General features: G+C 46.3%; 1 protein-coding gene across 1 annotated transcript in view; it reads right to left on the reverse strand.

Annotated features, from left to right (window-relative positions):
* Nucleotides 1-21,722, reverse strand: part of ss (aryl hydrocarbon receptor spineless) — a 172,722-nt gene that overhangs the window by 57,868 nt on the left and 93,132 nt on the right. Inside the window, exon 3 of the mRNA XM_075894502.1 lies at nucleotides 4,315-4,415. Within this exon, the coding sequence (XP_075750617.1) occupies nucleotides 4,315-4,415 (101 nt within the window). The remainder of the gene's footprint in view (nucleotides 1-4,314; nucleotides 4,416-21,722) is intronic.

The raw sequence follows: 21,722 nt of genomic DNA on the forward strand, positions 1-21,722 counted from the left end.
GCGGCGTCCCGTTTGTCTCTGCAGGAACGGTTAGAAGCGCAGGACTGCGTTGAAAACAAAGGGAAAAGAAACTCGCTTAAAAAGACATCCGCCTAAAGTGACGACGCTGTTGGTTTCTCCTTTCCTCCCGCTTTTGAAATCTCCGCGCCTTCGTCTACGCATTTGTTCAGCGTGCAGTTCTTGAAGCTTAGCGGGCAAACGAGGGAAGGCCGCGCAGAAAGAAACGAAAAGCGGCAAAAAAAACATGCCGGGCACTCATCGATAAAACCTGGAAGCGCAGATTCGAAAGCAGAAATTCGTGGCAACCTCAAGAACTTGCAGACAGTCCCGAGATAGAGATGCTGAACGCACTTGTGTATCGGTTCTCTGCGATCGCCTTTCGTTTGTTTACCAGTTTCGCCTTTGTCTTCCCTCTGCATTAACCTTTCGCGTTCACTTTCATTCCGTTGTTGCGTTTTACTTCCCTTTTTTACTGCGTTTGGCTTGGTCGCGCAGACGCTGACATCTTTGTTACCGCTGTATTTATGTATGTATGCATGTATGTATGTATGTATGTATGTATGTATGTATGTATGTATGTATGTATGTATGTATGTATGTATGTATGTATGTATGTATGTATGTATGTATGTGTGTGTGTGTGTGTGTGTGTATGTATGTATGTATGTATGTATGTATGTATGTATGTATGTATGTATGTATGTATGTATGTATGTATGTATGTATGTATGTATGTATGTATGTATGTATGTATGTATGTATGTATGTATGTATGTATGTATGTGCGTGTGTTCACTTGCGCGCGAGCCTGTAGTTGACCCACGGCTATAGTACGGCAGTCTTCTTTGCGTTGACCATCGAGTGGACATTTCTCCCGATTGCAGCAGCTCACCCCGCCCACTTTACCGCATCTCTTTGACCTCCACATCTACCTTTGTTTTCTTGTATATGCGTCTTTGTCTCTGCCCCGCATGGCCACCGAGAAAACCGCTCAATCGCAGGACAAGAGAGCTCCTTTTCGACACTGCCCGTGCATGTATCGCGACTGTTGCCCACGGTCTGTCCTATTCCAACCGCGTACACACAACAACAAAATACAGGAAACGGAGCGCCGCAACGCATGGTCCTTTTGTACCCTTCTGGACTCCTTACGGTCATTGCTGGTGGTATGCAAGCGGGCGTGTCTGTGTCTCCCTCTGCGAGTGTCTTTATATACTACAGCGATCGAGCAAAGACTTCGGTAGGGGGCGGGTTCGCGGGGACATTCGGAGATGGAACGGCCGTGATTGAGACGTTTACGTATACAGCTCTGCCGGTCTGTTGCGTACGCCCCGTAGATAGACCCCGGTAGCCCGTTGTCCTCTATCTCTTCTTGTCTGTATAGCAACTCCTGGGCGGGTATATATGCCGTCTCTGTGCATGCGCGTAGAATCTTTTGCTTCTTCAGCCGCGGTGCAGGCTTGTACGCCTTTAGACGCTGCTTCTCGTTCGTCGTCGGTTGTACGTTCTTTGTTTGATGCACATTTAATTCCAGGTATCTCGATTATTACGTAGTGAGCCGAGGATATGTGTTTAGGCTTTGAACACGACCATGTAGTACGCATTGAAGCTTGAATAGTCGGTGGAGACTATTCAGGTTGAGACAGCTATAGATGACCTACTGGACTTCTTTTAGGCGTCGGTAACGTTACGTTTCAAGTCGACGAGGTTTACGTCGATCGCTTTCGATATGGCTTGTAGTCTGTGCAAGTAAACACGGATGTCCTTTATAGAGAAATGTTATTTACATCGATGTTCTTAAGCGTTGTCCTAAGATGTATCGTGATAACAAGACCGGTGTTCTTTGCGGGATTTCATGTTTGTTGTGTAGCGAATCGGTTGATAGTATCAGGTTAATCATGTGACTTTTCCGCTTCGTTTCTTTTCTCTTTCTCTGTCTCTCTCATATTCGCTATATAGGCTATTGTGGGCAATATCGATAACTTATTTAACCTTACTATTTAAAAAATACAAAAACGTTCACTACTTTTCAAAAACTGCAGCAAGCTGGTTACAGTTTGCTGATTGTATGTTGTCTTGGTTAACGTAGGCTGTTCCCTGTAAAGTCCCAGTCATGCTTCGCGCAACCGCAAACCTAGTGATTGAGCTGCCATCAAACATTTTAGACGCTTTGTGTACTATCGACGCTTGTAAGGCAGCACTAAAAAAAAAATGCTGAGAAAACTTGCCAACATTGTGTCTACAATCAGTAATAGCCTTCTTTACGTGCTAAAAGATTAAAATAAAACGGATTTGCGCTCCTCTCAATAGACATAAGTACATATCTGACCCCTATATGCTGCTTCTCGCCCTCTGAGCATTTCATCAAACCACATGACAACAGCAATAAAGAAAGAACGCAAATCTTAGGAGAAACATAGCGCGTCCGGCCGCCTCTTATCCGAACGTAAATGCCACTGCACCTTTGGCCACGATTAATTTCAAAGCATTATAACTTTCCCCGATTCAACGCTCGACTGCACTCGGCGCAGTGATCTTCATGGCGAGCTTTTAAGAGAGGCGACATCGACGCGAGCCACTTTATTTTTTTTATCTTCTTTCTCTCATCTTTCTCTTTTTCTTGTTCAGTAGCTTCTTTCAGCAGATGGAGCGGTTTAGTTCTGTTCGGCGCCATAAAATCCCCCGCGCTGTCGTTCGCAAGCCGGGAGCTCCGGAGACGGTGACATGTGCCATAAATAAAGAGCCGTATATATATATATATATATATATATATATATATATATATATATATATATATATATATATATATATATATAACGTGCCAGTGGCGTCGCTTATGTGGGCTTGAACTATACTGCGCGGCGCCGTGCTTTTTTTCTTTTCTTGCTTCTGTTCTTTATTTCTGTCATTTCTCGTAAGGTGGCGCTGTCGCGAGTTCGATTTACCGAGACGCGCTGTTTTCTTTCGTTTGCAAGCTCCGATATAATATACAGGGAGAGAGGCCCGGAGAAAATAATTATAAGAAAAAAAAACAACTTCATATGCCGTGGTGGCTCATTGGCTGTATATCGGCTTTAAAGAAGTAGCTCGTGCATATTTACAGTCGGAAGACTGTTTCATGAACTTCAGCTTGGTTGCTGCGTTGCCTGGGCAATTTAATCTCCACGTTTATCTCTTCTTGAAGCGAAGTTCTCTATGTTTTAGTAATTTTTCTGTGAGCGCCGAGAACGCGCCGCTGAAAAGCCAAGTTACACAATGGAACTGTTTGCGCTCACGCTATTGCCGCGCACCAGCGCACACAACAGAACAATGGCGCACACATAATAGAACACCAGATTTTACACGCACAGTTGTGCCAATAAGGATAATCTGCGCGCGGTACACGTATCGTAGAACACTACACTTCACATTCACATCAATCACACAATACTGTGCAAGTGTACAGTCGTCTGTGAAAGTGTCAGTGCGTGCGTGTAATCAGCGGCTACGTGATTCAAAATAGAAACCATGCCACGGTAACGACAGTTCATGTGTTGCGAGGAAAGGCGACAAGAGACATTGGTAATTTGAATGCGAGAACATTAGAAAAAAACTGACATCGGGAGCGTTGACCCGACGAACTCAAATAATAACTATCAGGGTCCCAGCAGATTACAAACCCAGGTAATTTGCGTGGCAATCAAATATACCGTAGAGCCAAGCCGGGTCTCGAAGCTGCTTTGGAAGAGAACCTATATGCTGGGTAGTAAAACATCAAAATCGCAGTGCTGGCTATGTAATTTTATGAACATTTACGTATGTACTTCTATGATACAAGCGTCACGACGGGTCAACGTTAATTACGTATTTGAACTTCATCCACTGAACTTCTTGTACGAAGCACTAACCAGGACTACCATCATCGCAAGCAGGAGCGCTACATACAAGCTTACCGGTTCTGGTGCTGGTAATACACGTGTTGCAGTTGGAATCGTTAAGCAATTGTAAGTAACCGGCTATATAATACATACGCGACTTTTCATCATAAGTCTATGCGTATACCTCATTTTTTTCTACACATCTTTAGCGTGATTTCTTAACGTCCCGCTCAAAAAAATTATACCACAGTCACCTTCCCTCAGCGTGCTTCGCGTGATATCGATTTCCAGGGTATAAGTGAGATCTGCCAAGTTTCTCGCGCGTCGACTCGATTTGAGATCGATTCCCGTTCACAAGTTAAACATTTCAAGTGGTCACTGACCTCGTGTATATAGCGGTTACGTCACATCGACCGCACACCCAGTACAAGATGAGTGCTGGTTCGTATACACTCACCTGCAGAATGAGATCTCCTTCGACGAGTGACTCGATGTACAGCAGCTCTCTGCTCTTGTGCTGGTGGCCGTCGTGCCTCTCCATGTTGCGGTGTAAGGACGCTGCAAGGTGCGACGCGAAGAGGTTAGCTTTCGACGACGCAGTCGCAGAACATCCGTCACTTTCTATAGACAGCGCTGAAGTTACAGAAACGAAAATTATACACGGATCATAGAGTTTCATAGATCACAGAGGACTTAGGCGCTGCGATCGTTCAGAGACCACGGGAACGACGGATAGCAAACAAGTTTGCCTAGTCTTCGTGCTTGCGGGCTTCGCGAACGCGCTTGTGGCTTTGGTTATTGTGGAGTTTTGATTTCGTTTCGAATAAAAGAACGGACTGTTTTGAACTTCTTGACCCGATTTGAACTGGTGAGCTATAGAAGACTAAGGTGAAGTGCAACTCCTGAACGTTTGCTAATTGTCGTCTCGTGACGAAGCAGCTCCAAGCCACGCTAAGCCAAAAAAGAGCCGAAATTATGAAGATTAGAGAAATTAGAGTGCTACCTATAATTCCCGTGCTTGTTCAAGCACCGCGCGTTGCGTCTCCTATATATAGAAGACTTGCGCCAGGGTTCCCTCTAGTGTATCTATAGGAAACCCCATAAAAGCTATTCGCGCATTTTTAGTGCTAACTGTTTAATCATGCCAAAGACAGCAAAATAATTCCCAGAACGTCTCAGCTCATCCTAAATTAGGTTGCCAATTACTTTGCTATTTAACAAAAATGCTTTTATTTAACACGTTACATGTCATTTCATACCCTACGAGCGCCATCCACTGAAGTTCGTGTATACGGAGCTCTGCCAGGACTACCATCATCGCAAGCAGCAATTAACGCTACATATCATCATACCGGTTCTGGTGTTGGTAATAACCACGCTGCTGTTCGCATCATTAGGTAACTGCAAACAGCTGGCTTCACTAAACGTGTGCCATTGTTCAATACATGTCTATGCGTACCGCATTTGTACATATCTTTAGCCTCATTTCGTAACGTCTCGTTTCGTAACGTCGGGTCAGCTTATAGTTCGTTTTTATTTTAACTTTAGAAACTTTACACTGAAAGTGGCTGGAGAATATGTTTTATTCGTATTAGATGTAATTTATGTACATTGCATATCATGCATTACTACTATGTACTTAATGCTCAGATTTGGGTGCACGTTAAAGAACCCCAGGTGGTCGAAATTTCCGGAGCCCTCCACTACAGCGTCCCTTATAATCATATGGTGGTTTTGGGACGTTAAACCCCACATATGAATATACTATGTACTTAAGTACATTACAATCTAGAGCTGAACGAAAGCAATGCAATATAATAACTTTTTCTTTTGAAAAGTAACGAAATTGCTTTGAATATACTTTAACAAATGGTCACCCTTCATGCCCTACTCATGTTATATTTGCAGAACATACACATTGAAATCTTGGAGTTCTTTGTTCGGCTTGCCACGGTTGAGGTTTGGCACTCAGAGTAACTTTTCTTTTTTTTACTTTTTCTTTCTTTATCCGGCCAACTTTTTATTCCATAAGGAAAGCGGACATGCGGTTTATTAGTCAAATGTTATTGAGAAAGTAAAATATTTCCTTGAAGTCACTCGCGTAAAAGAATTGATTACATTATTAAATTACAGCCCACAAGATTCATTCGCTACGTTACTGATTACCGCAAAAAAGTTAATGTAATTACTGTAAGTGCACTACTGCCAACGCTGATGTACATTCTTCGAAGTAATTGCGGTACAAGCCATATACAAGACCTCTCAAATATCACGGCATGCAACGTGTGAATCTTTGCACAGACATGTGAGCGTTCCACGCTCGAAGTGTGTGTTTTTATCATTGCGTATACCCATAGGCGTACGCACGAGGGGGGGGGGGGTAAGGTGGCGAAAGCCAACCGGAGGGGGGGACGGTGCGACAAACCTTTGCCTCCCCCCCTTCCCCTGAAGGGGAACATTGCACACGCTTACGTATATGCCATCCACTTCGTATCGTTCAAATAGTTAACTCAACCAGGATGCAAGCTCCACCACACGACAGCTGCATACGAGGATGCATGTTCCACCACACGACAGCTGCAGATTGTGGCAAAGTAATTGACTTAACATATATGGAATATATGTTAAGTCAATAGGTAAATGGGCCCCACCGTGGTGGTCTAGTGGCTAAGGTACTCGGCTGCTGACCCGCAGGTCGCGGGTTCAAATCCCAGTTGCGGCGGCTGCGTTTCCGATAGAAACGGAAATGTTGTAGGCCCGTGTACTCAGATTTGGGTGCACGTTAAAGAACCCCAGGTAGTCGAAATTTCCGGAGCGCTCCACTACGGCGTCTCTCATAATCATATGGTGGTTTTGGGACGTTCAACCCCACATATCAATGAATCAATAAATTGATAGGTAAAAGTCAATAGGTAAAGGGTAATTTGAAAGCCTCCTTTTGTTTGTTAAACATATAATACGTTTGGAATATGTAATATGGACGCAATATGGGAGCAATATGCCGACTTGTGGAGTGCCATCGAGCAATGTAATCAAAGAGACAAGTTTTTCTCTTTCTTTCTTGCTCTTTTTTTTTCACTGCTTTCGCGATAATCCGAGAGAGATAAGAGCACTTTCTCTAGAACACAATGTGTTCGGTCACTCACTCACTCACTCACTCACTCACTCACTCACTCAAAGACAGAAGTGCGTTCGGAAATCCTTCGCAGCATCTGCCTCGCAGATTATTCGACACCTTTGCCGCATACAAATCGCATTCGATCCTGTTCGCTGCGACGAATTCAATTTTGTCCAGCTGCCCGACACACGCTTTTTTAAGTAATCAATCACCACAATGGAAACTAGCAGCCTCTTCCTCTCTTTCGTTCTTTCTTTCTTTCTTTCTTTCTTTCTTTCATTCATTCATTCATTCATTCATTCATTCATTCATTCATTCATTCTTTCTTTCTTTCTTTCTTTCTTTCTTTCTTTCTTTCTTTCTTTCTTTCTTTCTTTCTTTCTTTCTTTCTTTCTTTCTTTTTCACTTAATATCCGGCTGCGATGTTCCCGCTCACCGCTTCACACGACCGCGTCGAAGGCACCATAAAGAATTTCCGCAGGCCTACAAATCGGGCGCGCAATCTCCGCCAACGTTCGCGTCGTGTACACCCACCAAGGGCGCGAGGTTGTCGTGTGTGCGGGCGCTATCGGTCTCGCCTATCGCTGCACGCCTCGCCGGTTCTCTCCTCTGCGAGCCTATAGCGCGTGCGGCTGCTCCGAAAGGAAACGCGGAGAAACAGAGTGAACCAGAGGACCAGATTTAGAGAAAGGAAGCAAAGCGTCGAACTCCGGTCGGCTGGTCAGCGAGCAAGCGTAATATGCGCCGCCTCTCTGCGACTCCAATGGAACCCTGGCGAAAATGAACGGCGTGTTCGCTAGCGAGTAAAATAAAGAAGGAGTGAAGCAAAGAAGTAAATTTCGCGAGTTGACATACACTGAATACAAGGGCGGTAGAGGAGGCGACGGAAAGAGAGGGTGCCTGAAACGCATCGCTGGTGACGGACAGCTGTCACCGGTCACCGAGGCTTTGCAGTAAAGAGCGCGAGCCGGGAAGCGGGGGGAGGGGGGGAGGGTACGTTGAGTTGTGGTACCCGCCGGCTTTTGCAGCCGGGAGGTTTCCCGCGGTCGAGGAAGGGAGGGGGGGGTATGATTTGATGGCGGTATACTAATGAGCCCTAATGGCGTTCAGGAAAAGAAGGAAACAAAGAAATGTGCGAGGGCAGGTTAGAGTGCGAGCGTGAGACACGGGAAATCGAGAGGGGAAGGCTAAGCCGGCGATCTGTATCGACGTATAGCCAGTCAGACAGGTGACCGGTGTGCTAGCCAGGTAAGAAGACACATGCACGTTCTGTTGCAGAGGAACTAACTGTCGAGCAGGAAGTGGTGCGTTTTATTAATGTGAAAACCTTAGACGGGGCCCCATCAAACGCTAAAGGTTACCATAGGCGTCAACTCGAGCGGCGAGGGAAATCGTTGTCGCGTGATGCCGCCATCTTGAAGCCGCGGGTCGCCAAAATTTGTGGCGTCATGACGACGTGATCAAACGACGTTACCGCTTTATGCGTTTGACGATGGTACACCGCGAAACTTTCTTCATTGCTTCAGCAAATACGCGTTTTCGTTGTTGGTGCGTTGGCGCAAGCTGCGAAAGTGTGAAAGAAGAGTCAAATGACAGGCAGTGAGATTAACCATTGTTGAACAGTTGGTTTTAATATGCTCCGCACTCCAGGAAGAGATGAAGAAGCGAACAACAACTGGAGGGGAAAAAAATGAAAGGAATTCAGTATAGAGTTACAAACTGCCCGACAATTCAATTGCCGGTCACTGAATTGCCGGACAAATGCAGCTATAACCAACCGAGGGGAGTTACACAGTCGTAACCAATCTCCAAAGGGATTCCTACCTTGATTTGAAGTGCAACACTTATAGATTTTTGGGTCGCATCAAAGAAACAGGCCGCCAATTACCATGCGGCCTTCGATTCAATGGGCGAAATTGTATTGCAAACGACGCTACCAGGGAGAGGTCTATACAGCGCAACCACATACGAGAACAGAACGCGCGCCAGCGCGAGAACGCACTGGCGTAATTAGCATACAGGGGGACGCGCAATAGCGCCTCCGACACGCTCTCCCTTCGTAGTTCGCCCCGCCCACCGGTGCAGCATCGCGAACGCGCCTGAGCGCGTCCACCGTTTCGCCGAAGCGCGCCCCTCCATGAACGCGTTGGAGCGCATGGCTGTTGTCCCGGACGCTTGCCTCTTTTTCTCCCGAGCACTTTCCATTTCTTTTCCGAGTCGGCTTTCTCTTCCTACGGCGACGATCCATCGAGCGTCCTTCCGTCGGTCGGGTCCGGTGTTGGGGTACGTGATGGATTGCTCGCCGATTGCCGTGCTCGCGCACGCCCACTCGGCCACAGTCGAGCGACTGCGGCCCTAAACATAGCGGCGCCGGCGGCAAAAAAAAAAGCGCAGGCTGCTGCTGTACACACGCGCACACACTACAAGCCACTCGACCACCGCAACGCACATCGCAGCTGAGGCGACATACACGCGCCACCGTTTGCGTACTTCAAAAAAAGTTCAGGCTTACTCTAGTTACCCGCCGTGGTAACCATGGTAACTTAGCAGATATAAGGTGTCGCGCTCAGCCGTAAGAGGAAGCAGGTGCGATTCCTAGCCATGGCGGCCGCCGGTGGCGCAGTCAGAAATGTTTACGAGGAAAGATGGGGGAGGGTTTCAACCATACTTTATGTATGGAGGCAAAGCATGTTGTTCGGCTGGTCGGTTCGTGATTTTAGCAACGTTTTCAACTGCGCGAACAATACAGGACAAAAACAGGAACACATACGCACACATCTGGGCTTGTGTGTGCGTATATGTTTCTGTTGTCCTGTCTTCTGCGCGTGGTTGAAGACCTTGCTAATACTTTACGTAAATGTTAGTGCGCGCATGTTTGTATATAAACACGCGCTAAACTAAACATTTTTTTTCGAGAGGGGGTAAGGGTTGAATGACCCCTTCCTTTTACTACGCTGGTGGCGCCCGCACTTGAGTGGCGGTGAAATGTAAGAACACATTTGTACCTATATCCTTTAATTAGGTGCCACATCTTCTTTTCAAAACTTTATTACTTATCCATGACGCGAATGCGCCAGCCTGGCGGCTATACTCCCACAACGTACTATAACTATCGTCATGCCATACCAACTAGCCCAAGCTGCCACACTTCTAAGTAACAGGGAGGTCGAGCTTCCTGGTCTTATCGTGGGCGTACTGGACAGCCGGGACTTGATTGGGGTAACTTGGTGGTTAAATGAGCCTTTCGAAGCGGCCACGCTTAATACCACCACATTTCGTTGTACAGAAGCACCTACTTCATGCATGGGCTGATTATTGAGAGCGCGCCGCAAAGCAAGGAAATAAGTGCAGTGCGGATGAAAAAAAAAAAAAAAAACAGGCCTGCGCGGAACGCGTTGCACAGTCACACTGAAAGCAGCAATTGGAGCGACCTTTCAGAGCCTTTTTTAAACACTCTGAGTAACTGCTACATGAACACTTGCAGGGTACCCACTACGCCATAAATCATAGAACCGTTGAGAGGCATACACTGGGTCACCCTTCGTCATTCTTCGGATAAGCGTGATGCCCTCTATATACACACTTGAACAAAATTCACACTTGCACAATTGCAACTCACACTGATTACGATAAAGGATTATGCCTGAAGCTTTTGTTTGGAGCATTCCACGACCCACTAAGTTACACAAATAATTCACATATATAGAGTGACGCCCGGTTGTTCCTTTGCTGTTCTAAAACTATTTATTACTCATATTAACGCGATTACTTTCACGGCATCAAGCCTGTATAAGGCCAGTTTGCAACGAAGTTTCGAGCACCTGCTTGTATCTGTGATGGAATACTGGGCTGGCACGCAGGGGACCCATGTTCGAATCTGATTGTGTACTTTGTGTTTTACTTAGTTTTTCGTCTCATTTTGCGTGAGAGTGGTTACGGACACCGGCGACCGACAAATATGGCACACGCGACCCTTGCTGTGGCCTCTTGATAACAGCTTCCACTGTAAAAATCATAGCGCTATAGATTGGGCACCAGTAGAGGCAGATGTTTTCTCTGCGGTAATTTTTAGGTTTCTGTTCTCGGGTTTTAAAACATTTGGGTGCACGTTAAAGAACCCAGGTGGTCAAAATTTCCGGAGTCCTCCACTACAGCGTCTCTCATAATCATATGGTGGTTTTGGGACGTTAAACCGCACAAATCAATCAATCAATCGGGTTTTAAAACAGTACACAACATCGATGTAAACGAGCATTACAAGCACGACACTAAACAGGTTGGTGTGAAACACTAGGACGATATGAGCGTGAATGTAAAAAAAAAAGTCAGGTTTTTGCACGAATTCAGATGGTTAACGAGTGTGTTCTGGACAAGTGTTTAACCCAAATTATGTACGCTGAATAAGCACAAGGACCTATAGCATGCGGTGCGACTGTTAGGTCTCACTACGGCATGTGTTTCAGCACATTTTTTCAAGAAATCGCTGCTGAAGCCCCCCAAAAGTTCGATTCAGAATGTGCTCTCAACACAAGAATTGCAACGTTTCCAGCGCCACTCCTTGTATACCACGTTCAAGTGGTTACAGGTTGACGTAATGCTATTTCGAGTTCCTGTCTGCCTCGGCTTCTGGGCCACAGAGATAGCGCTCTCACCCATTTACGCGGCGAATTCCAGCGTCCAATGTTCCATATGCTTCGATGTCTGTATACCCGCCAGGGCCTCATGACTTTACCATTATGCGGACGTCGACTATGAAGCAATAACGCAGACCGTCCGACTGTCCGTATAGCGTATACGTGTCTCGGCTTTCGCTGCCAGACAAGCCCACCGACCAATCCGTCTCTGTCTGACACCGAGACGCGGGAGTGAAAGGAGCGCCCGAGCTCAGCTTGCTCCACCACATTATATGGGACCCGTGGGGCTGGTCGGGCCAGCAGCGAGGCTCGAATCGCACCAGTTCGAAAGACGAGAGACCGGTAACGGGGGATATCATTTGGGCCGCTCTCGGTCCCTCCCCAAATGAGTGTCCGGCGCGAGCAACACCTTATACTTTTCCGACTGTGCGGAACTCCTCCCAGTCCGTTTTCCGCGTACAACGAAGTGGACGGCGACCCTCCTGCCATCATCACTGCTGCACCATCATCAGCGCCAGAGGTATGCTGTACATTTGTCTTTGCCACAACCATGGCTCCACGTGCCTTGGTTCTATACGCTTGGCCCTTCACTGATATACACCTAGAGGCCTACCAGTCGATCTATTTTCCGTACGCATGCCGAAGCTCAGTGCTTTCGAGGGTGTGGCCCACACGCGGGGAGCGCAACGTTTCGCAGCTTTTCGGGCAATTGTCGTTTTGTTTCTTTCACTCATCTGTTCGAGAGTCCGTGACCCTTTGTTCTAAGGAACTGTTTGGTAAAAGTCCGTGCGCATCACCATGAGAATTGACTTCGTATTATCGAGTCTTTTGGCTCCAGTGCAGGTCAAAACTGTACGACTTGAATGGTATAACGTATTTTTGTTGAACACAGTTTGGCAGGCCCTGACTCGTCAGCCCGTCACCTCGTCTAAATGAGGGCGGTAACCACGTGTTTCGAGAATGGACACATTGCGCATTTGCTATATCTTCAACGAAATGTCGAAAGAACGTCCAGAGCACCTATAGGCGCAATCGCACTTATAGGAGTATGAGATTATGGGGAGTGCCTAACCTTCGATTTCACAAATGCTCTTAAAGTATAGGTGAATGGACACGTTAGTAAGTGGTTTACAGTATCACTTATAAAGATAATTTGCAACCAGCACAAGAATGACTCTCGTATACTTAATTACCTCCTCTAAAGCAAATAAAAATCCCTATTTTGGAAATTCCTACGACTATCTGTGCTGTTTCTCCTGTGTTCCTGTCCATTTTTTTTTCTTTCACTAACTCTAAAAGTCATTCGTATACACCCTGCACAAAACACCGCCATGTGAATTCCCAGCTTTGAGGATTTCTCCAGAACTTGTTTCATGATCCAGACAGTCTGAATCATGCATGTCACTCATGTTACTGCTTTGAATAGACGACGAGTGCATCGTGTATCGAATATACAATTCGAATATATAAATTCCGTTCGCAGCGGTGACGCAGTGATTACGAAGCTTGGTTAGTGAGTGAGTGAGTCCCACGTTTTTGTGCCGACCTATGGACCATAGAGTGATGGCTCACGAGCTTGCGCAGCCTCAACAGCAGTCTCCGAAAAAGGCACACCAAAACAAAGTAAGACAAAGCCTCGCAGTGGAAGGACGTCGGCTACGTGGTCACAAATGGTCGAACGCCCGAAGGTTGCCGAATACAGCACGGATTTATGCACGGGCGCACAAAATGGCAGGGCCAGCCAAGGCATGAACAGTGGACCCGATCATGGGGACAGCTCAGAAGAAGACTCGGCCATGCAGACCTATAGAACTGGGTGTCTCCCGCTACGGAGTTGAGAAATGGTGACTCTGATGACCGCAGCATCTGGGGCGGCCGACAAAATACCCGGGCTGAACGACGACGATCGACTATACATAAAGAGGGAGGAGAAAACGACGACGTTGTCCAAATGACCTTTTGCGTTTCCGCGACTCCCCGCCCTTCGTCGTATATAGAAGCACGTATATATATGCCATACACGAGCACAGCAGAGGAAAAGAGGGTATAAGGAGCATGGCTATTTCTTCTTGAAACGCCTGTACCCTGCCCCTTCCCTGTTTGTCTCCTTTCTCACGAACACTCCCAGCAGATCGAGCAGTGAATGGAGTGCACAATCGGTGTAGTATACTCGTAGTGATCGTTGTACACTATACGATGTCCTTAAAGCACATCACGGTTTGTTTTGTCTTTTTTTTGCTTTTAGCTATTGAACAATATTCGTATCTTTCCTTCCTAACTTCTTTCTTGCGTTTTGATTTTCTCTTACTTCATCCAAGTTTCATTCTTAATGTAGCCCCTAAGCGCTTTAGAGGAAACTTGTGAAGGCAATGCATTTTTCTCTTGCGTGAGTTTCCGGGTCCAAACTTTTGTTCATTATACTTCACCTTAATTCAGCTCAAATCAAATCAAGTCAGTTTATTCGGCGTTCATTGCAGCATTGACATCATAAAATGAGCAAGAGAAGAAAAAAGTTCGGCTGTGTTCCTGTCCATGGCATTAAAAAAACAATGTACACGTAGAAATACGTCATTGTACTGTACATAGTTTTAGTTTGCCTACAAAGCACCTTGACATAAATGTGTATAAAAACAGGAAACACAGAAAAACAACAAAATGGGTGCACCAAAAACTAAATATGACCATCCATTGATCGACGTTGCAAGTTGTCTAGTGGCTAAGGTACTCGGCTGCTGACCCGCAGGGCGCGGGTTCGAATCCCGGCTGCGGCGGCTGCATTTCCGATGGAGGCGGAAATGTTGTAGGCCCGTGTACTCAGATTTGGGTGCACGTTAAAGAACCACAGGTGGTCTAAATTTCCGGAGCCCTCCACTATGGCGTCTCTCATAATCATATAGTGGTTTTGGGACGTTAAACCCCACATATCAATCAATCAATCGACGTTGCAAGTTAGTTTTTTGGAGTCAACTCTGCATCTATTGACAAAATATCGCTTTGTCGAGACGTGATTTTCCTGAAGTCACTGTACGTGGCTTTTACTGCTTCTTTTTTCTTTATCTAAATTTTAGCGTCATTTCGTCATTTTAATAGCGCGGGGTTCGTTATAAGCATGAAAAAAACGTAGCAGTAAAGTCATCAGAACATAACCAAGCACGGTGTGCTATCTTGCAGTCACTCAAACTGATACTTACGTGTCCAACGAATGCGCTCACAAACACAAGAAACGCCGGCCGATTGCCGCTTATATACCTGCACTGACAACACTGGAGTCGATCTGACGCAACAAGGACGACGAGAAAGTATAGGAAGTTGCAATAAAAGCAAATTTACCATGGGAAACGTCTGAGACAGAATGAAGCCTCTGAGGGCCAGCGTCAGCATTATTTCATCCTATAGTTGAGAGGCTAGTGCCACAAAGCAGGAAGTTTGATGCTTGAATGGGTCCATTTTCATTATTTTGCCACCGGACTTTCCGCGTGCTGACGACATCGGTTTCTACGACGCAGAGGCTATTGGTTGCTGTGAAGCATATCTATAGTATTATCAGTTCTTTGGTCAGTACCACATTCTGCGAAACGTGCAAGATGCCTCACCCGGTGCTGTGTACGCAGACTGGAGACCTTTCAAAAGCATGGCGCCACATCAGCGCTATCTTATATTCTTCTGGTTTCGTGACGGGAAAGCTAAGTCCAGGACTATCTGGCAAGTCGGGAATCGGTTTTAAAGCGTATTGGCGTTGATATATATTATGTATATACGCTACGTTAGAGCCGGCTATGCCCCATCATAGCAGTAACATTATTATTTATTACATAATTACGATAACTATGGACTATGGAACTATGGCAAATTATGGACCATCTTTCTGAAGGGAACCCCGATGGGATGCGAAGCAGGTGCAGTGCGCACGCCGTTGACCCGGTTGAAATAGGCGTCGACGCGGGTGCTGGAATAATGGTTTGAAGCGAAACTCCGTGTAGCGTTTGGTCGAGTAAACGTTTGTTTGAAGCGCAAAGACACGGGAGGCGGGTCTCGTTTCGTGTAAGTTTAATTCCAGATAAACAAGCCGAAGAGTGTTTCCCCTAGACGTGCGGTCGAGCGTTGCGGGTTGCGGAGAGAGTGAAGCGAGAGGGAAGTGTGTTGCGAGTATTTGCGAGCGGGCGGAGGAGCCGACAGCTGGGGGCGCTGCGGCGAGCGTGCTGCGGGCGAGGGAGAGTGACGTCAGCGCGCACCTGCGAGGGAAGCGTGACGTCAAGGCACAGCTGCGGCATGACCTACTTGGCACCGCTCCAACACCTGCGGCGAGGAGAACGCGTTGCGGCGCGTTCGTACAGCGTTACACACGTGAGTCAAACAGTTGATTCTCATCTAAAAGTAATCAGAAGCACTACGTACATTTATACAATATCGGACACAGAAACCATGAGCACGGTCTAAGGATATAGTTCCGTTCGCACAGCGTGGTGGCATTGTGGGTAGAATTCGGTCTGTACAGATATGTTTCATGCACTTACAGGTATGAAATGCAGTCATTAAGACCTCCTCCCTCTCTTTTTCTTCTGATGGTCAACCCTGCTCGCTCCAATATGTTACTGTGCATACCTGCACGCTTGTCGGTAATATCAATCATGAACATCGTATAATGTATATTTTCTGACGGCTAACTGCGGGATTACCGCGGTTAGTACGCACATAAACTGCGAAGTCTCACGTCGCCTTGTTTCTAATAGACATTTTTTAGAAATTTTTAGACATTTTTAGACATTTATTAGAAACTGTCTAATAGACAGTTTCTAATAGCACCAACCAAAGCCTGTAAATGCACTGTAAATATAACAACACGCACCTTTATCTGCAACGTTCATTGTCTTCTCCGGAAAGAATGGAATAGAATAGATGTTTATTTCATGAACAACACAGATCATGAGGAGTGAGAGAAAGGAAAAGCTGATTTTAGGCAGCCTGACCCTGACAAAGCTCTCACCCCGTGTGTATTGGCTCAGCCTTTGGGCACAGGTATACTGTCGATACAATACATGATTATAATAAGTAAGATTATATATATACAAATGATAACAAGTGCGTACACTATCATCCAGAAAATAGTAAAACATATAAAAGAAAACAATACAGCGACTTAATGGTGAATAAGACTGTGAAACGAGGAGGTGTTGACTTAGCGGCCATTTCATGTTGACTCTCTTCTTCTCTCCTACTCGCTTTTAGCGATAATAGACGCCTGGTGGCGCCGCATTCGTCAGCGACTTCGACGACGCACCGTGCATATACGCGACTCGCCACCTCCCTTTTGTTTCTTTCTCTACTTCCCATTTAATCATTTTTTGCTTACGCGGCCACTCTTTCTCCCTTTCATTCCGTTATTGCTGCTGCTGTTCCATCGTCGATCGGGTTCGCGCGAGTTCCCGCAATGTTGGGCGGCATTTCCCATCCATCTCGACGCCCGAGGACCCGCCTTCCACGCCGCGCGTGGCTCGTTATGAACAACCGCGAAGTGTACTCAACGACGCGGGACAACGAGGTACGCCATCGAGAATCAAGAAGAGAAAACACTGACCGAAACAAAAAAAAAATCCAACATGGTGCGCGCTGATTGCGCCAACGTTCCTTATATACGTTCGTGTTTTGTCTTCAACGGTTTTACTTCGTATCACTCTTTTCTTTTCGTAAAGCTGCGGTGCTGCCTCTCTCTCTCTATATCTCTCTTTCTCTGCCTCTATGACTTTCTTCTCCTCAGGCTGCAGCCACGTCCTCGTGCTCGTTGCGGTTTCGGATATCGATGTGCGCTCGTCGATTCTCGGCAGCGCGCCGACGGTGTCTGCACGCCCGCGTGTGTGGAGTCGTTTTATACCACCGAATATGTGTGAGCCGCAAAAAGAAACGAAAAAAAAATCTACGAGCGTGAAAAAAAGCCCCGCATAAAGAAACCGAAGCAGTCGCGAAAGAATGGAATAAAGAGAATAGAGGTGGTTGTGGATGAACGATTATACTTTTAAGAGAATATGATGGACTGGCGATTCTATTTATAATACATAGAGGTGTACACAGATAGGGAGATGAGCTGTTGGTGATTGATAACAGTGGTCTCTCGTTTTTTTCTTTATTCTAGAAAATGAGGATCAAATAAAACAGAGGAATTATTAAACGGGCGTCTTACGCGTATGCACGTATTTCCAGTGTCTAGAATAGAAATCGTAGAGTTAGAACAGCTTTTATAGATATTTATTGTTTTCAATGGAACTTCCCGATGCAATACAACGTACGCCGCTTAGTTTCTTATATTAAAAATATTGAATGCTACGTCTATATAGCACTGACAGTGTTATCAGTGCCACAGAAAAGACGCTTCGCAGTTGCTTTTCAGCTACACGTTTGAGGGAGTCTTAGGGCAGATATTCGAGAAATATCAAACATAAAACAGGATAAACAGAAGAAAAAGCAGTGCCCCGCCGCGGTGGTCTAGTGGCTAAGGTACTCGGCTGCTGACTCGCAGGGCGCGGGTTCGAATCCCGGCTGCGGCGGCTGCATTTCCGATGGAGGCGGAAATGTTGTAGGCCCGTGTGCTCAGATTTGGGTGCACGTTAAAGAACCCCAGGTGGTCTAAATTTCCGGAGCCCTCCACTACGGCGTCTCTCATAATCATATAGTGGTTTTGGGACGTTAAACCCCACATATCAATCAATCAGAAGAAAAAGCAGTGTAAATTTGATATAGAAGCAGCCTAGCTCTCATAGGCTGCTTCTTAAATGTCCAAGGTTGCGCAATATTCCTGTACTTCACTTGAGCTTATTTATTTTTTTATTTAGTTTGTTAGTTGGTTAATTAGGCTGTGTGGCACGCATTGTGAGCAACCGAAGTATGCGATTAAGTGAGTCTTTCCCACACTGACCTGACAGCGTATTAGGACACTCTAAAAAAAAATATCTTGCATGCGCATTCAGGAGCCCCAACCATTAACGGTGCGCACGATTCACTGTATTACATGAAATGAAACACAAGGCGTTATCAGCAAATTGAAGTACTGTCACCGTATTGCCGTTAATGTTGCAATTGGCCTAGCTTGCTTCTTCGTTCCGTTTTTTTTTTCCTTCTTGTTTTCATTGCTGGATAATGGCCGCTTTCGTATGGCAGTCTCCAAATACTCATCTCCCGTGTTCAGTCTAAGTGAAGCGTATAAGGCTGAAAAAAAATGAGAAAAAAAAAAACGCGCACGCAACGGAGCAATACAGAACAAAACGAACAAGTGCATCTAAATGATGCTGAAAGAAAAAAAAACAAAAATAAACGCGAGTGGATCTACCATTGAAGACGAACAACGGAACTGCCGAGCGCCACAGAGAGAGGCGCTATAGCGGCGTAAACCCGAGAATTCCCCCGTATCGATTGTGGTTACCGGAGCGGGAGGATCGATGGGAACGATATGGCGCGCATAAACTCCGTTCTTCGCATCTCTCACTCTCCCTCTCTTTTCACCCTTCTCACCCAGTCGTTCACTCACGCCTTCTCTTCTTACAGCGCCGTGCTCTGCTGGCACGCCCGCGACGGCGGAATTTTATACCGAGACGAGCCGCGTCGAAAGCGGCTTCTCTGCAATACGACCCGCTCTGCTTCTCAGCATGGAGTGAGGCTCGCTTTGTACGGCATTGTGATTCACAATGTTTTTTTTTTTTTAGGGGCCAATAACCGCTGGATCTCGGCGTGTCATGTCATCGTCACGTCCGATGTGTCACGTCATCCTCACGGTCCATATTAAACGGGTTTGCACGCGCTAAAGTTGGTTGAATGTCACCACTCGCCACCGGTTCATCCTAGGCATATTGTAAGTTGAAATTTCGTCGCTACTGCCTAAAACATTGATTGACCGAGCAGCGGCTTTACAAGCCCTTACGAAATTCGCCAAGGCGATCAAGCTGTAAACTAAAGCCAGCGACACGAATGTAAATCCGTGTACGGTATATAAGGTCATTTACTTTAATGGGCAGTGTGAGTGTGAGGCACTGCCCATTACATTGGCAGCCATTTTGCTGTACACACAGCAGGGCAAATGGTGCTGTGAGGCCCACAGGGCGGCTCTATGCTCTTCCATAGTAGAGTACCAAGTACTCAAAATTGTTAACCACTTTTTCTAAACACATTTTGCTGTGGGAAGCACTGCATATACTTAACCCTTCCCCAAGTTTCATGGTAAGTGGAGCTGAAACACTCTTTGCATGTCTCACTCTCAACCCTTCCCAGTTCCGTTGTCTTCCGTTAGCGTGCATTTTACAGTCGTATTTGTAAAGGAAATACGTCAGTGAAGTCTTGTTGGAGCCCGGTATAAAATACTTGCGTGTTAAAATGAAGAGAAACAAAAAAAAATGCCAGATAACTACAGACTTATGGTTTGGCACCACTTATGCGTATCTTAAGATAAGACCAAGCTCAAGAAGTGCCTGCGACACTTCTTGAGCATGGTCAGAAAACGCTGCCGATAGGTAGTAGAGCCTACCGACAACACGCGAGCCAAATATTATAGCGTAGCACGCGGCCTGAAATCCACAATAAAATATCAAAGTCAGCTAAAAATCGAGTCGTACATGTTCGTCCTGTCCCACTGTGTTGTGGTCGCATACTCATGTTCTGAAAAAAAAAAAAGAGAACTAAAGAGAGAGAAGGAAGATTGGTATTCGCATTTTAGAGCGCACATATTCTAAACAGAGTCGTTACAACAACCGTCGGTTTCTGTTGATTTGAGCCTTATTTTCTTCCTCTCCTTCAACCGACCCTCTTGATGCGAGTTAAAAAAAAAAGAGTAAGCACGATAGCGGAGGGTGAAATTGTCCAGTTTTCACCGCGTGTACCACTCGAAACGAACGTTGGTCAGCTGATACATCAAGGGCCCGGCCATCATTAGGCGAACCAGTCGAGGGCACCGGAAGACTCTGCGAATGGGTCCCACTTCCTGTTTTGCGGGCCCGTCTCCCTGGCGACCACTGCCAGACCGGATGTCCTATCCAAACTAAGTAAAAACACACTAAAGGCAACCTCGAGAACAAAAGGGCTGCGGACTCGCGAATCGTGGTCACCAGCCAGAAAAAAAAAAACAATTTAAAAAGTCGCCATCCGAGGTCTATACGGGCATGCATACGCTTGTACGGAAGTTTTCAAGTAAATAAAATTAATGAAGGCGGTTTGTACGCCGAACTGTCGACATCTGCAATGTCTGGGCAGCGCTTGGCTTGCGCATATGCATCAGCACTCCGGAGTTCTTGCAATCCACATTTTCCGTCTTCTCTTCCTGTGCCGCCCTCTGGTGTTCTGGCGGGGTTTCCGTAGGATCCGGCACAACCGGTATTTTCAGATGAAAAGCCTTCGAGGTGCACGGGTGTAACACTACTTCTACGCTAGGGGTATGGCGCATGCGCATTGGCATCGTGAAAGAGGTGGATTTTGTAAAATCAGATCGTTGTTTTGGTTTTTCCTTTTCTCTTTCTTTTTCAACCACATTTGCTGTAAAACTGTAATGCGTATCTGAAAGACAGAGAGAGAGAGAGAGAAAGCAAGAAGAGGAAAGGCAGAGAAGTTAACCCGACCGAGCGTCCGGTTTGCTACCCTGCCTCCCGAGCGAGGATAAGGGAATGTGGATTGGAAAGAGAAGCAAATAACGGAAGAGAGTTGCATTGCGAAGCGAGTGAGGAAAGGGAGGTGGGGACGCGCATGCGCAATGGCAGTGTAAACGCCACGGGGAGGAGTGTCTAGAGGGGAGAGGAAGGGGGGAAAGAGAAGACGCTCCTTGTGTCGGCTTTGCGAGGCGAGAGATGGGTATCGCGCATGCGCAGTAAGGGTGATCACGTGGCGCACCGGATTGAGCATGGCCCTGAGCTGCTTCGCATTTAAAATAATAATCAAGCAAAACGAAGAAGGCACGAAAAAAAAAAGACAAAGTTATCGCAGCCGTGTTGAGAGTTGTGTCTTACTGTACTATATCCGAAACTATGCATGCACCTTCGCAAATGTTGTTGTGAAGCTGTCTTATATACTCCTAAGGTTATCGTGAACACGATAAGAACGAGATACCAACACAGTGATATCTATACATGCGATGCGCTTCTTTGG

Source organism: Rhipicephalus microplus, chromosome 5 (assembly GCF_043290135.1).
Source record: "Rhipicephalus microplus isolate Deutch F79 chromosome 5, USDA_Rmic, whole genome shotgun sequence".
Classification (NCBI taxonomy): domain Eukaryota; kingdom Metazoa; phylum Arthropoda; class Arachnida; order Ixodida; family Ixodidae; genus Rhipicephalus; species Rhipicephalus microplus.